The sequence below is a fragment of the Teleopsis dalmanni genome, chromosome 2, assembly GCF_002237135.1.
Source record: "Teleopsis dalmanni isolate 2A chromosome 2, ASM223713v2, whole genome shotgun sequence".
NCBI classification, from domain to species: Eukaryota; Metazoa; Arthropoda; class Insecta; order Diptera; family Diopsidae; genus Teleopsis; species Teleopsis dalmanni.
Window position 1 is genome coordinate 120,470,973 of NC_051847.1, and position 16,771 is coordinate 120,487,743.

The following is a 16,771-nucleotide window of genomic DNA, read 5'->3' on the forward strand; positions in this document are numbered from 1 at the left end:
TTTGCATCTTTTCAGTTTTAAAAATATACTAAAATACAAACATACTATTTCAATATTTCTACTTTCCATTCAAAATATGTAATCGAAAAATGAATTTTTCTTATATAATTATAAATTACAATCAATTGTCAATTAAATAATGTCCTCTATTTTATAATGAATGAATCAAATCGCAATTAATTAAATATTCGTTTAAAAATCGTATGACAAAGAGATTTTGCCATTTCGTTCCGATTTATCCACAGAAGTCCTTTTATTTACAATGACATAAATAATAAGGTGGCAACGCCATTAAGTTATTTGAAACAGCTGTTGTGGCGCGTTTATTATGTGAAGATGTTAGTTGTGTAGTTTGAAACAAATATAAACAAAGTTTAAAAACAAAACACTTTAAACAAAATTAGAAATTGTGTTCTAATGGATATTAAAGACGAACATAATGAATCACATTGTAATATATTTGAAATGGAAAATATTCATTTATATTGTCGCGTCTGTCTGCAATTACCCCCCAGTGCAGATATATTAGATGTCGACAAAATTTGCGACGAGGATAAAAGTTTAACATATAAAGATGTTTTCAAGATTTGTACAGAAATCGATTTGTTGGCCGATATTAACGCTCCCTATCAACTATGTAAAAACTGTGGTTTAGAACTACAAATTACTTACGATTTTCATAAAAAAGTAAAGGAATCGAAGCGCCTGTTCAGGCAAGTATGTGGACAAAATCAAATCCGTCAGGAAAATGATGTCAGTATAGTCGCTGTAGAAGATTCTGAAATGAGTTTAGCGAAAGCAACTGAAACTGACGCAGAACAACTTGATTTAAAAGTAATTCCTAAGATCGAGGAATTTCAAAACATAGAAGATGTACAAAATGTGGAAGAGAGTAATAAAGGTATATATATTATATAAATAAGATTGCCACAAATTAGTAGAATATAATATGTTCGAAGCAATGATTTACTTTAACAGTCATATTAGCAATATCTGAACTGCAGAAGGAATATTTGTGTATGTTAGACACAAATAGGAATTTCAAAAACGTATATATGAAGGATAGTAATCTTTCGGTACATTTTCAAACTTTATAATTGATCAATATGTAAAATAATTTGATTTGACCAATTAATATATCAGTATTTATAATCTATCATTGAGTTAAAGAAACTTATTATAAAAACTTTTTTACTTACCGGTATATCGGTACAGAATTACAGAAAATTTTAAAATGGAATTTCATTTAGTTAAGCATAATTCTAAAATATAACACGATCTTGTAATTAAGAAAACAAGCAGAGTTGTGCAGTAATGACCTTTGTCACTAGATAACCCCTAATTACTAATTACAGGGTAATTTTAATTGGTAATTGAGTAAGTAGAATTCAACTGTAATTATGATTGAAAAATTCAATTATTAAATACAGAGTAATTATAATTGATAATTGAGTTGCTATATTAAATGTGTAATTATAATTACTAATAATAAGTAATTTAATGGAAAAAGTAGCATATAAACCTCTGAGCAATTAGAAATTTGTTAGATTTTATATCTTCCATTGTAAGTCGTCTTTACATTTAGTATTCTTTCTCATTAATAGTCTTTTGTTGGGTTGATTATTCTTGCTTTTTGCATTTGGTGTGTAGAAATGTGGTACAGACTATCATTTTTGAGTGTCATTCAAGAGAGAAAATTCAAAAATTATAGTCTGCACCTTTGAATGACACGCAACCAACATATTGGTGTGCTCACCAACATGTTTTGAATGGTAGTCTGTCATCCAAAAACTTGTATTTGTTATTCAAGAGCATATTTTTGCGTGGTTGCACTAACACACTTACAGCGTGCGCAAACACCCTTATTATTCAAAAATTTTACTTGAATGGCAACTCTTGAATGTTAGCATGTTCAAGTTCGGTCGCTAGAATATATTTGAGCAAGAGAGATCGCAACTTGAATGACATTCAAAAATGATAGTCTGCACCGCGCTTTTTGTAGGCAAATCGAAATGTGAATATGCTTACATTCATACCTTTTTTCATGCATTAATTGTGATTTAATATTGCATATTTTTTCTTAATAAAATATGTTACTGTTTTGGTTGTTGTCTTGTGCAGTGATCGAAAATCTCCAAATGATGCATTGTATGCTCTTGAATATTATCGTAATATTATGTCCTATCTTATTGCATATAATACCAATTAAAATGCTATTGAATTTATAAAAAAAAAAAGAACGATACTTTAAAAAATTAAAATATTATTTAGTATAAATTATTTCGCTGGCAGTCTAATTATGATCAAAAAGAACAAATATTTAATTTTTAAAAATGAAAGTGAAAATCATGTGTTTTTTATTTGTGGTATAAAAGTTTGTGTGTGAAAGTCAATTATGATTTAAACGTAAAATTATAATATTTTTGTAAGTTATGAAACAAATAATAAAAATCGTTTAAAATGATATTTTATTAATATAAAATAACACTTATGTGCATATTCCAGGTTGATGTTATTATTTAAATATTGTGAAAGGTAAGTACTTCTTTTATTTTAAAGTTTTTGGTCTCATTTTGTACGTTATTAGCTTTCACTTATCAAGTTTCAGTAAATCGAAAATAATTCACATCTTTCTGGATGGATTCCAGCAAAAGTCAATAATAACAGTTTGTGTATCTGTATCATGAGTACTATTGCTTCTAAAAGTATTGTTCTAGAAACCATAGAGTGTAAAAGCAATTAAAAGACCGTACTGTATTATTAAAGATTTCAAGGAATGGATGGATAAATAGAGATGCTACTAACAATTTCCTAAGCATGTGAATGATATCTGGTCTAAACGTGTCGACTTGTACAAGTGGTCTTTTCAACAAAAGTATACTTCAAAAACATTAAAAATTGTTTGCAGTTAAAAGCGCAACCAGAGTAGGAAACTGTAAAATTAGACTGTGGTATTGTTATAATACTAGTAAAAGTACTATTCATATTTTAGCCAAAATGTAAGTGCTTTTATTCATATCAATCCTTACAACTTATAATATTGGATATCTGACCTTATATATTATTTTTTATCAACTAAAAAGAAAATGCATAGCTTTACTGTCTTCCAACGACTTATCTAAATAAACTAATCTTGTTTGCTTCCCTTTTTTTTTTGTATTTTGTATATTATTTAAATTGTCTTTAATTATTATTTCCTTGGATATCATTCCAACCGTCACAAGGATAGGTACCCTAAATTTCTCTACTTAATATTTCCAATATTCATTCATCTGTAAAAAGTACTACTTTCCCTATGTAATATTTCCAACGAATAAATATTCTTAAAGTGTGCTTTCTATTGAGCTTGCACGACATAATGGACCTGTTTTTTGGATAGTTGAGACTACAAAGCACGGAATGCGTTAAATTTACTATCACTATCATAATGGTTTTTTGTTCTCATCAATTATTGCCACTATGTTTTGTTGCTCAAAGTAGCAACTTCTTCATCTTCATTGCCAACATTACCCTATGTTAAATGCTCAAATAACTCAAGGATGCGTTTGAGCTAAGATGCTAAAATTTTAAGAAGTCTGTTGTCACATATTAACATGATATGATATATGTATTGTTTTTAAAATTGTGTTTTAAAGTTTTTTTTTATGATATATAAAGAGTTATGCGGAAATGTGAGGATTCTAAGAATATGTCTTTGAACGTGCCTTGCTGAAAGGCAAAATATAATAGCGTCTCACAATTTTCCTGATTCTGAAAACAGACGTTCTTCTATGAGAATGTTTCTTTGTGACACTCTCCCTCGACCTTTCGTAAGCGAAACTTATGGTTTTTTCAAAGAATGTTCGAAATAAACTCATTTCTAACAATTCTTTATTAACAACAATATTACATTTACTATTTTTTTATTCGTACGTACTTAATTTATTCATTTTTTTTTGTTGATAAACATTGAAAACGAAGATCAAAAAAATTTTTTTAATGAGTTAAAAGCAGATATTTCAGCTATAAAAAACACTTTGACAACTCATAGTGTGGTTCTGAATAAATTGAAGATGAAACTCATTCCAAAATCATTAAATTTAAAAATTTTACCTTTCAAATGTTTTGAGGACATTAAATCTGCAGACAATATTTTACTACAGTACTCACACGATGATTTGGTTGATATGTTCATTGAGTGTTTCAAGTATTTTATATTTATTTTATAATACTGAGTTCATTATTTAATTACAGGTCGAATACGTTCGCTCCATTGTGGGTGCTACTCCAGTAAGAAAAGCACTGCCTCACTTCTTTTTAGAAAACACTCTGCCTTTCATAAATTGGGATGGCCGCCAGAAAAAATGTCCAGTTAAATCTCTAAAATTTTTTAAAGAAATTGTGTTCTGTAAGTAATCCATTCTTTATAATCAATACTAGTATGCAGTAGTGTCACCACCACTAGTGTGTGCATATTCAACATTCGTGTTGCTCCTGTTTGTTAGTTTGAAATAAGAAATTTAATTAAAAAAAATTTTTTTTTTGTTGCTGTCTACGGTCCAGGAATGGATTTCGAAAAATTCGATCTTGAAATGAGGAGAGGCTTTCGGATTTTTAAAAACAAATATATAAAAATAATAGTGTACAAACGTAGTTAAAGTATTTATTTATTTTTAAAATATTTTTAAGTAATGTTTAGTTAAATTTTTATTACTCAGTCGTATAATATTAAATATGTATAATTTATTTATTATTATACTTTTGTATCAATATAAATATAAAATAAATTTATGTTAAAACAAGTACATTTAAAAACATAATTTTTACTTACAATTGCAATTACAATCACTTCTATACTGTAAAGTTACTGCACTGCAACGAAAATGATCCACTTCCTTCATGTAGCTAATAAAGCGCATCATTTGCCCGACATACCATAGACAGCGAGACCGTTGCACTGCAGTCCAATAATATGCTAATGTAAAAATAGCAGCAGCACCGAAGCACATATGTTGTTTTTCTCAGAGCTTTAAACTCATTGTCCATTAGTAAGTTCTCCTATGCGGGTGTTTGCCCAAATGTTTGTAAATAAATAAAAAAAAGAACCAAATATATCAGTACTGCTCATTCTAATGTCCCAAACTACCTGTTGTTCATTCCTTAAGTTTTTCTATTTAATGAAAAATAGTGAGATAATTTAGGTGTACTATCATCAAATACTAAGATATAGATAGTTCTTAGATATACTAAGAAATCTAAATTCATATAAATACATAAATTATTTTAATTCATTATTTCGAATTTTTACAAAACATCAGGAATAGAAAGAGTCAATATAAAATAAATAATCGAAAAACATTTTTTGCTACTTTAGAATAATATTAGCATACATATATTAAGTCGCAAAATATCATATCTTGTATTACTTTCATTGGACCCATTTTATAAAAATTACGTGGTATAAGAATTAGGCAGATCAAATCAGAGGTTAAAGAAAGAGTTAGGTTTTAAGAAATATTTTACAAAAGCGAAAATTATCTTTTTAAATTTATTAATTATATATTAAATTTTTTCCTTTGATTAATAATTTCCTTTGACCTGTAGATTTGTTCAAGATCTTCTCCGTTTTTTTTTTTTTGTAGTTCATTATCTGATTGTCCTAAACATCAATTATGTGTTACATATCCAGCATTAGTCTATGTCTATAATTTGGTTCTTTGTTGATGATCTGTGCTTATCTAAATTTGGAGTATGGTTCATTATAGAGCAATAGCTCGCTAGTACTGTTTTTTTGTTCATTTCTGTTTTGATCATTGGGAGTTGATCTGCTCTTTATGTGGTATTTGTGACCAGCGATTCTCATCCTAAATTTGTTTTTTGACAGCTTATGGATCATCATTGATCTATGATGAACCATACTCCAAATTTTGAAGAAGTACAGATCATCAACAAATAGACCAGTTATAACAAAAATACGTATTATATATAATATTATTTTATAATATAATATATACTTTCGAGCAACAGCTCTCGAAATATTTGTTTCTTTTATTCACTAAAGCGGGAGGTTTATTGCTAAGCTCTTCGTATAAACGTAGATAGAAAAATATCACTCACAACAAGCAAAGATAAATATTATTTGAATAATTTTGTTTCATATTTACAGTGTTAGTAATTTTGTGCTATACTGTACAATTCTTTCTTTATTCATCTTATTAAAATCTATGGTATTAACTTAAATAATTTGGTTCTGCTGTTCATTTAGCTTATGCTATATTTGTATGTGATACTAACCCATTCAACCATATTGATCAATTTACAATTATTTATAAATTAGCTTAGCCAATACAAATTTATTTACGATTTCGACATAAATATAGTACCTTATATAAATATAGTAATCAATTTATTATAAATTAATTTCTTAAATGAAATAAATTCATTGTCTCAAAGGCAAAACAGTACTGATAAATAAATTATTTATTCATCGCGTACAACACCACTAAAAACTGTTAATTACTGACTAAAACATATTTTTGTACATTCAGAACACTTTTAAGTGTCTTAGAAGTTCGCAAAACCAATCGCTATTTACTGGGCTCTCGTCCAAAATCTACAATAACTACTCTCTATAGCAACTATATCTGACACTTGTATTTAAATATTGAAAGTAAAGTCATAAAGATTTAGAAGACGAATTTTGTTTTTGTTCAAAAAATGCATATTTGTGTGAATAATCGCGAATATGAATTCTGTGTGCATCTTAATAAGCGACATTGTCAAGTTTGTTTTAAGAATTAAGTGAATTAAATTATATAGTATAATAAATCAAAATGTTTAAAGGAATTGAATTTGAAGGCATGGAAATTTGGCCACTGGATCCAATAGAGATAAGCCAACGAAACAACATTGAGATTGGCAAGAATGACTCTACAAACCATCTTTCTAAACAGACTTGTATTACGTCCGTTTTTGATTGCAATTTCTTCGAATTGATGCCAACGGTAAGCTTTCAAATATTTTACACAAATATTTTTACAAAGTTTTGGATATGTAGCCATCAGCATCATCAAACCGATCTGGAAGTACTATTGCTCGTTGTGTGCTATGTAAAGACAGCAACAAAATCATAAGGGGTGCAAAAGGTGTTACGTCGAATTTCGTAACACATTTACAACGTCGACATCCAATTGAATATAACAAATATATTCAAAATAAATCATTGAATTTGCAACAAGAAAATCAGCAAAAAAGCCAGCGGGAAAGCCAGCATCTCAACACTGACAATGACACGACCACAAATTCCTCAAAAAGAAGAACTAGTTCCATTTTTAATTACAATTTCTTTGAAACGATAACAATGGTATGCTTTTATATTTTTTATATCACTATTATTTGTATTAAAATTCTGTTATTAAGCCTTCCACATCAACCAATACATCTAACACTATTATTGCCCGCTGTGTTCTTTGTAATGATAATACCAAACTCATAAAAGGCACTAAAGGTGTTTCATCAAATTTTGTTATACATTTAAAGCGTTTACATCCAATTGAATATAAAAAATATGTTGAAGATAAAATACGCAAAATCCAGCAAAATAATACTGACATTAACGAAACGGATTCTTCAGAGAAAGACTCTTCTTCAGAGGAAGACTCTTCTTTAGAGGAAAAGACTTCTTTAGAGGAGGATTATTCTTTAGAGAAAGGCTCTTCTTTAGAGGAAGGCTCTTTTTTAGAGGAAGACTCTTCTTCAGAGGAAGACTCTTCTTCAGAGGAAGACTCTTATTCAGAGGAAGACTCTTCTTCAGAGGAAGTCTCTTCTTCAGAGGAAGACTCTTCTTCAGAAAATAATTCACGTGCAAAGCGTTTTAAAAGGATGAATCCAATAAAACATAAAAAATATGTTGAAGAAAAAACAAACAAGAGCGAGCAAAAAAATCAACAGCTCAGTGTTGACATTAATGAAAGAGACTTTTCACAAGACGATTCTCCTACTCAGGAAGATTTTTTTTCAGAGGAGATTCTTCTTCAGAACAATTAAAATGTCTGCAATCATTTTCACATAAAAATAATATTGAAGATAAAGCGCAGAAGAGCAAGAAAGAAAGCCAACACTCTAGTGTGAAGATTCACAAAAACTCTACAAAAACAAATTATCGTTCTGACTGGCCTTTTCCAACTTCTGTTTTTAATCACAATTTCTTCGAACTTTTACCAATGGTAAGCTTTTAAATTTTATTTACAATATTACTTAAATAAATTTTTTTATTAAGTCTTCGACATCATCCAATCCATCTAAAGCTGTTACGGCTCCTTGTATTCTGTGTAAAGACAGTAACAAAATCATCAAATCTGCAAAAGGTATTTCATCAAATTTCATAAGACATTTAAAACGACTGCATCCAATGGAATATAAAAAATATACTGAAGATAAAGAACAGAAAAGCAACCTGAAAAGCCAGCAACACAATATTGCCAATGACAAACCGAAAGGTCCACCAAAAAAGCGGATTTTTCCAAATTCCATATTTAATCACAATTTCTTCGAAAGAATAACAACGGTATGCTTTTTTATTTTTTATATCACTATTATTTATATTAAACTTCTGTTATTAAGCCTTCAACATCAACCAATACATCTAACACTATTATTGCCCGCTGTGTTCTTTGTAATGATAATACCAAACTCATCAAAGGTACAAAAGGTGTTTCATCAAATTTTGTTATGCATTTAAAGCGTTTACATCCAATTGAACATAAAAAATATGTTGAAGATAAAATACGAAAATCCCAGCAAGATAATACTGACATTTCCGAAAATGACTTATTAGGGGAAGATTTTCTTTCAGAACGTTCAGAACGATTACACCCAATTAAACATAAAAAATATATTGAAGGTAGAGCACAAAAACGCAAACTGGAAAGCCAGCAACACAATATGGAGGTGGGTGAAAGGGATTTATTTGAGAAAGGTACTATTTCACAGCATTTAGATCGGCTGAATACAATTGAACATAAATCCCATATTAAAGGTACTACCCAGGAAAACCAGCAGTCCAATATTGAGATGGGCGAAAATAACTCATTATTAGAGAATTCTCCTTCAGAGCATTTAGAACACCTTAATCCAGTTGAACATAAAAGCCATGCTAATGATAATACCCAGAAAAGCAGAGAGGAAAGCCAGCAACACAATATTGAAATGGCCGAGAAGGACTCATTAAATGAAAAGTGTCTTTCAGAGCATTTAGAGAGACTGAATTCAATTGAACATAAGAAGCATACTGAAGATAGTACGCAGAAAAGCAGAGAAGAAAACCAGAAACACAATATTGAAACGGGTAAAGAGGACTCCTTGAGGGAAGATTTTCCTTCAAAGCATACTTTTCCTAATTCTATTTTTAATGAAAGTTTCTTTAAATTTATACCTACGGTAAGTTTACAAATGTTTCTTCCACAAATATTTATATCGAATTTCTTTTATTCAGTTATCAAAGTCATCCAACCCATCTAACACTGTTATTGCTCGTTGTGTTCTCTGTAATGATAGTACCAAAATCATCAAAGCTACAAAAGGTATTACATCAAATTTCATTAAACATTTAAAACGACTGCATCCAATGGAATATAAAAAATATACTGAAGATAAGGAACAGAAAAGCAAGCTGAGGAGCCAGCAACACAATATTGCCAATGACAAAGCGAAAGGTCCACCAAAAAAGCTGACTTTTCCAAATTCCATATTTAATCACAATTTCTTCGAAAGAATAACAACGGTATGCTTTTATATTTTTTATATCACTATTATTTGTATTAAACTTCTGTTATTAAGCCTTCGATATCAACCAATACATCTAACACTATTATTGCCCGCTGTGTTCTTTGTAATGATAATACCAAACTCATCAAAGGTACAAAAGGTGTTTCATCAAATTTTGTTATGCATTTAAAGCGTTTACATCCAATTGAACATAAAAAATATGTTGAAGATAAAATACGAAAATCCCAGCAAGATAATACTGACATTTCCGAAAATGACTTATTAGGGGAAGATTTTCTTTCAGAACGTTCAGAACGATTACACCCAATTAAACATAAAAAATATATTGAAGGTAGAGCACAAAAACGCAAACTGGAAAGCCAGCAACACAATATGGAGGTGGGCGAAAAGGATTTATTTGAGAAAGGTACTATTTCACAGCATTTAGATCGGCTGAATACAATTGAACATAAATCCCATACTAAAGGTACTACCCAGGAAAACCAGCAGTCCAATATTGAGATGGGCGAAAATAACTCATTATTAGAGAATTCTTCTTCAGAGCATTTAGAACACCTTAATCCAGTTGAACATGAAAGCCATGCTAATGATAATACCCAGAAAAGCAGAGAGGAAAGCCAGCAACACAATATTGAAATGGCCGAGAAGGACTCATTAAATGAAAAGTGTCTTTCAGAGCATTTAGAGAGGCGGAATTCAATTGAACATAAGAAGCATACTGAAGATAGTACGCAGAAAAGCAGAGAAGAAAACCAGAAACACAATATTGAAACGGGTAAAGAGGACTCCTTGAGGGAAGATTCTCCTTCAAAGCAGACTTTTCCTAATTCTATTTTTAATGAAAGTTTCTTTAAGTTTATACCTACGGTAAGTTTACAAATGTTTCTTCCACAAATATTTATATCGAATTTCTTTTATTCAGTTATCAAAGTCATCCAACCCATCTAACACTGTTATTGCTCGTTGTGTTCTCTGTAATGATAGTACCAAAATCATCAAAGCTACAAAAGGTATTACATCAAATTTCATTAAACATTTAAAACGACTGCATCCAATGGAATATAAAAAATATACTGAAGATAAGGAACAGAAAAGCAAGCTGAAGAGCCAGCAACACAATATTGCCAATGACAAAGCGAAAGGTCCACCAAAAAAGCGGACTTTTCCAAATTCCATATTTAATCACAATTTCTTCGAAAGAATAACAACGGTATGCTTTTATATTTTTTATATCACTATTATTTGTATTAAACTTCTGTTATTAAGCCTTCGATATCAACCAGTTCACCTAACGCTATTGTTGCTCGTTGTGTTCTTTGTAATGATAATACCAAACTCATCAAAGGTACGAAAGGTGTTTCATCAAATTTTGTTATACATTTAAAGCGTTTACATCCAATTGAACATAAAAAATATGTTGAAGATAAAATACGAAAAACCCAACAAGTTAATACTGACATTTCCGAAAATGACTTATTAGGGGAAGATTTTCTTTCAGAGTGTTCAGAACGATTACACCCAATTAAACATAAAAAATATATTGAAGGTAGAGCACAAAAACGCAAACTGGAAAGCCAGCAACACAATATGGAGGTGGGCGAAAAGGATTTATTTGAGAAAGGTACTATTTCACAGCATTTAGATCGGCTGAATACAATTGAACATAAAACCCATACTGAAGGTACTACCCAGGAAAACCAGCAGTCCAATATTGAGATGGGCGAAAATAACTCATTATTAGAGAATTCTCCTTCAGAGCATTTAGAACACCTTAATCCAGTTGAACATGAAAGCCATGCTAATGATAATACGCAGAAAAGCAGAGAGGAAAGCCAGCAACACAATATTGAAATGGCCGAGAAGGACTCATTAAATGAAAAGTGTCTTTCAGAGCATTTAGAAAGGCTAAGCTCAATTAAACATAAAAAGCATACTGAGAATAGCACGAAGGAAAGACGACAATCCAATATTGAGATGGGCGAAAAGACCTCATCAAAGGAGGATTCTCCTTTAGAACGCCTGAATCCAATTGAACATAAAAAAGATGTCGAATATAATAAGGAATCGCTGAATTCAATTGAACATAAGAAGTATCCTAAAGATAGTATGCAGAAAAGCCAGCAACAGGTTATTGAGATGGCCAAAAAGACTTTATTAGCGGAAGATTTTATTTCAGAATATTCAGAACGCCTGAAACCAATTGAAGAAAATACACAGAAAAACACAAAAGAAAACCAGCAACACAATATTGAAATGAGTGAAAAACGCATATTAGAGGAAGATTCTCTTACAGAGCAGACCAATCTTAGCTCTATTTTTAATCAAGGTTTCTTTAAAGTCATACCCTCGGTAAGCCTACAAATGTTTCTTCCACAAATATTTATATCGAATTTCTTTTAATTAGCCATCGAATTCATCCAATCCATCTAACACTGTTATTGCTCGTTGTGTTCTCTGTAATAACAGTGCCAAAACCATCAAAGGTACAAAAAGTGTGTCGTCAAACTTTATAAAACATTTAAAACGACGGCATCCAATGGAACATAAAAAATATGTTGAAAATAAAATGCACAAACGCAAACCGGAAAGCCAGGAACACAATATGGAAATGGTCGAAAACAACTCATTAGAGGAAAATTCTACATCAGAGCACTTGGAATCGCTGAATTCAATTCAACATAAGAAGCATACTGAAGATAATACGCAGGAAAAGCAGCAATCGAATATCGAGATGGCCGAAAAGACTTCATTAGAAGAGGATTTTACTTCAGAATATTCAAAACGTATGAATCCAACTGAAAATAAAAAGCATACTGAAGCTAATATACAGAAAAGCAGAGACGAAAGTCAGCAACATAATATTGAAATGGGTGAAAAGGACTCATTGGAGGAAGATTCTCCTTCAGACCAGACCCGTTTTAATTCTATTTTTAATCAAAGTTTCTTTAAGGTCATAACCACGGTAAGTCTACAAATTTTTCTTCCGCAAATATTTATATCGAACTTCTTTTAATTAGCCATCAAAGTCATCCAACCCATCTAACACTATTGTAGCTCGTTGTATTCTCTGTAATGACAATGCCAAAACCATCAAAGGTACAAGAGGTATTTCATCGAATTTTTTGAAACATTTAAAACGCTTACATCCAAGTGAACATAAATGGTATATTGATGGCAAATCCCAGAAAAGCAAACAGAAAATTCAAAGACTCAATACAAATATTCACGAAAAGTGTTTCTTATAGGGAGATTCTCCTTCAGAGCATCTTGAAGGCCTTCATTTAATGGAATATAAGTCATTTATTGAAGATATAACTCAGAACACCTTGCAGGAGCAATACAAATTGACTTTGGGAATATAGACTATTTTTAAACACAATTTTTTAAAGTGGTATCAACGGTAAGCTTTTAAATTATTCTTGATTAGAAAGCTAATGTTAAAATTCTATTATTAGCATTCAACATCATCGAATTCATTTAACAGTTTTATCATTCGTTGTGTTTCTTGTAAACGGAAGTCTCAAGTGCACGTCAAGTATTTCATCCAACTTTGTTCGACATATAAAACGTCTGCAGCTAATCGAACATAAATGATATATTGAAGATAAATTGTAAAAAACCCGACAGGAAAGAAAATTAAAAATAAGCATACAGAATTTTTGGGTCATGAGTCAAAAATTATCATTGATAGTAGTTTCCCTATTTCCGAGATGGAAAACATTTATTTCTTTTGGAAGACAAATGAAAGAACTTTTATTACTATTGAAACAAAATAATTTCAATTAGTATGTTTCAAAAAAAAAAAAGCTTCTGCATTCTGCTGTAATACCAGAATTATTATTAATAATACTAGAACCTGAATCAAATATTATATTTGAAACTTTTGAAGAGGATCAACAAAAATGATTACCTAACGTTCTCGTGTCCTTTTTGAATTATTTTAGGTAATCAGCATTATTTTAACAAATTACTTAAAAAGTGGATATAGCTACACACAAGATACGAGGTGCCTTCTTGACGTGGTATATAACGACATTAAAAAAATAGTAGAGAGAATATTATAAATAAAGAGAGGGAATGAAAAATAAGCAATAAAATTATTTGAAGCAAAATTTATATGGATTGAAATTTTTCAGCTAATCAATTTTTGTATCTCTGTAATTAAGCTAATGAAGAAATAAGTGATAATGTTGTTCATCATTCCGCTAAACATTTCTAAATGGATTCATAAACGGCTTGAAATTACGAAATGCAAATTAAAAAATAAACCTTATTTCAGAAACTTTTCCATAACGTATATAAGTCATTTATTAAACGCTCTGAACTCAACATGTTTTATACTCCCGAATTTTCCAAATTAAAATGTTCTCAATAAAAAAATCAGCGAAATAAAAGTATTATAGCTACTCAATCAACTTATTAAAAGAGACAAATGTTATGTATACGCAGAGGACATATACATTTAAAACAACAACAATGCAAAGGCTCATAGCAGCAACAAGAAAATAATTGAACTCCATTCCGAAGAAATTGAGTACCTAAAGCTATCTATTCTTTGGAATCAAATAAATTCTGTTGTAATTAAAATCGCAAAATCCAATATCCTATTTGAATGTCTTGTAATTGAAATTAGAACTATAATGTAATGAAGTTAACTTGCTCTGAATACGATCTTATTTGATTTTCTGTTTTTTTATTTATAGATATAATATTTTGAAATAAATGTACATCATGTTTTATAATCATTTTTATCTTTTCCATAATAATTATTACTGTTAATCTAAGTATTAAGTTACTTTTAATATTGAACTTATTTTGTTCCGTATTATTTTGAAATTAAAATGTAAACATACTTCCATATATGTTTATTATTATTTCATATATATGTTTATATGTTTATTAAGTACGATATTATGAAAATTATATTCAATTCAAATTCAAACAAATATAAAATAATTAAATAACTAAAACCAGTTAAAAGCAGTTCATAAAAATTGATATAAAAAAAAAATAAAAGAAATTTATTTTATTTAATGTTAAAAGAATAAATATTAATCATAATAAAATCACGTTCGTTATATTAACTTGCTGCGCGCTCAAAAATACAACCACTTCTAACAATGATTTATAAAAAAGTGATGTTTAGTTTGTAACCAGGTAGCTGGAACCATGTTCCTCCGTGTATGACTGGTTTTGCGCTCTAAACAGTAGCTGTAATATGCACACATATGGTATATCATTCTTTTTTCACTCAGCCTCAAATTCAACATTTTTGCAGCATACTTTTAGGAAAAATATAAAATAGTATTTATAAAAATCTCCACAATATTTGTTGGTGGGTTAATTTGAAAATAAAAAAAATGGAACAATAGTGAATCACAACAACGAAATTCCTTTTTTTTATTAATTGAACTTTTGGCTGGACTTACAACTGTTTCAAGAATTGTCGAAAACCTATCATCAGCGGTAGATATCATTTGCAAATATTTCTTATATTTAATTATTCGTTAATAATTGTTTAAACTGCAACTAACATGAGTTGCACTTGTATCATCATCATCATCATTTTAGCATCAAAGTCCAGGATAGACCATTGCCTTCTCTACAATACGCCTCCATTTTTCTCTGCATTTCGCTTTCTTTATGTGTTGTGTTATTCTCATCGTTCGCATGTCGTCTTCTGCATCTTGTAACTATCTTCGTCGCGGTCGTCCTCTTTTTCTACTCCCCTCTGGCTTTGTCTCGAAAATTTTCTTAGTCATTCTTTCGTTACTCATTCGTAGGATGTGTCCATACCAACTTAATCTTTGGGCTTTTATGTATCGTGTTATAGTTCGGCCTTCGTTCAAGACATTCAATTAGTCGTTATACTGTATACAATATGAGCCGTCTTCTATGCACACCGGGCCAAATATTTTCCAGAGTATTTTTCCTTTAAATCTCAGGAGCAGTTGTTTGTCGCAGTTGTTTAAAGCTTACATTTAGTGCTAATTAGCCAGCTAGTCTCAATAAGAATTTTATTGTTGGAATTCCCTATTGCTCAAAAAACCTTTCTTAACTTTATAAATCACATTTACATAATTTTCTATGTTTTAAGAATATTTTATGAAAACAAAATTCAAAAATGATAGTAAGAATTTCCGACGTATAATAATAAACTTTACTAAAGTTCAAAAGGTAAAGTTTGCAATGTAAACACAACAAATATGTATTTAAGTAGTCTTTGTTTATAGATTAAACGAAACTCGACTTTCTGTTCTTTTGAACTATATTTATTTTATATCAAATTAATTAGGTGTTAACAAACACTAGGTGTACTAAATTATTTCATTGGATACATTCAAAGAAAAAAATTTAATACAATCCTATATTTTAATTATAGTAAATCTAGTACCATGTTTCGATCGAGTTATCACAATTTATATTACAATAAATACCTTCCATTATAATAAATGCGTCAAATTGACCTTATCTCTCTATACACAACATTTAATCTTTATTAGCATATGCAAATAGTTTTACTAATAAAATTTTGTCTCAATAAAAAATAATAATACTTTTATAAAATTTTTCAATATTGACAACACACTTATAATTAATTTCAATTAACAATTTATTGGCAATTAAAATTAAATGTCAACACTATAGTAATTACTTTTATGAAACATAAGAAATCCTCTTATTAGAACTTCTTCTTCGCAAAAAGTATTCAATCGAAGTTAAAAAAATGTTTTCAGTTTGCATTGTAAAGTTTGAAGGTACATGTAACATTTTTTTGGCACAGGCCAAAAATCAAATCAACTGGCAAGTTGAAAAATCAGCTGTTTGAAATGGGAACAAATGAATTACAACGAATCTAAACACTTTCAAATGGTTCATTCAAAATGAGTCATTTTCGGCTAGTGCAAACGCGATATTATACACTCTGCTTTTTATTTTAAAATGCACAAATAATTATTATTTTTGATTTTAAAATATAAAACTTTAGAATAACTACTATTTTTGA

The 16,771-nt window shown here is 29.7% G+C and overlaps 1 protein-coding gene and 1 long non-coding RNA gene across 5 annotated transcripts; both read left to right on the forward strand.

The window, feature by feature from the left end:
* Window positions 1-260: 260 nt before the first annotated feature.
* LOC119686003 (interaptin-like) lies at window positions 261-14,430 on the forward strand. Of its 4 annotated transcripts, XM_038100447.1 has the most exons (14): window positions 262-901; window positions 6,823-6,983; window positions 7,037-7,342; window positions 8,602-8,956; window positions 9,017-9,417; window positions 9,473-9,760; window positions 9,817-10,171; window positions 10,232-10,632; window positions 10,688-10,975; window positions 11,032-11,386; window positions 11,447-12,114; window positions 12,170-12,727; window positions 12,783-13,165; window positions 13,221-14,430. In XM_038100447.1, the coding sequence occupies exons 1-13, from the start codon at window positions 418-420 to the stop codon at window positions 13,008-13,010; spliced, it is 4,848 nt and encodes a 1,615-aa protein (XP_037956375.1). In that variant the 5' UTR covers window positions 262-417; the 3' UTR covers window positions 13,011-13,165; window positions 13,221-14,430. The 4 variants fall into 4 exon arrangements, with proteins under 4 accessions (XP_037956374.1, XP_037956376.1, XP_037956375.1 ...); XM_038100446.1 differs by having other exon boundaries at window positions 261-901; window positions 11,032-12,114; window positions 12,792-13,165; XM_038100445.1 differs by having other exon boundaries at window positions 11,032-12,114.
* Window positions 2,534-4,625, forward strand: LOC119686004. Its single transcript, XR_005252861.1, has 3 exons — window positions 2,534-2,999; window positions 4,234-4,387; window positions 4,543-4,625. It is a non-coding gene; the product is annotated as an uncharacterized LOC119686004 (long non-coding RNA).
* Window positions 14,431-16,771: the final 2,341 nt, after the last annotated feature.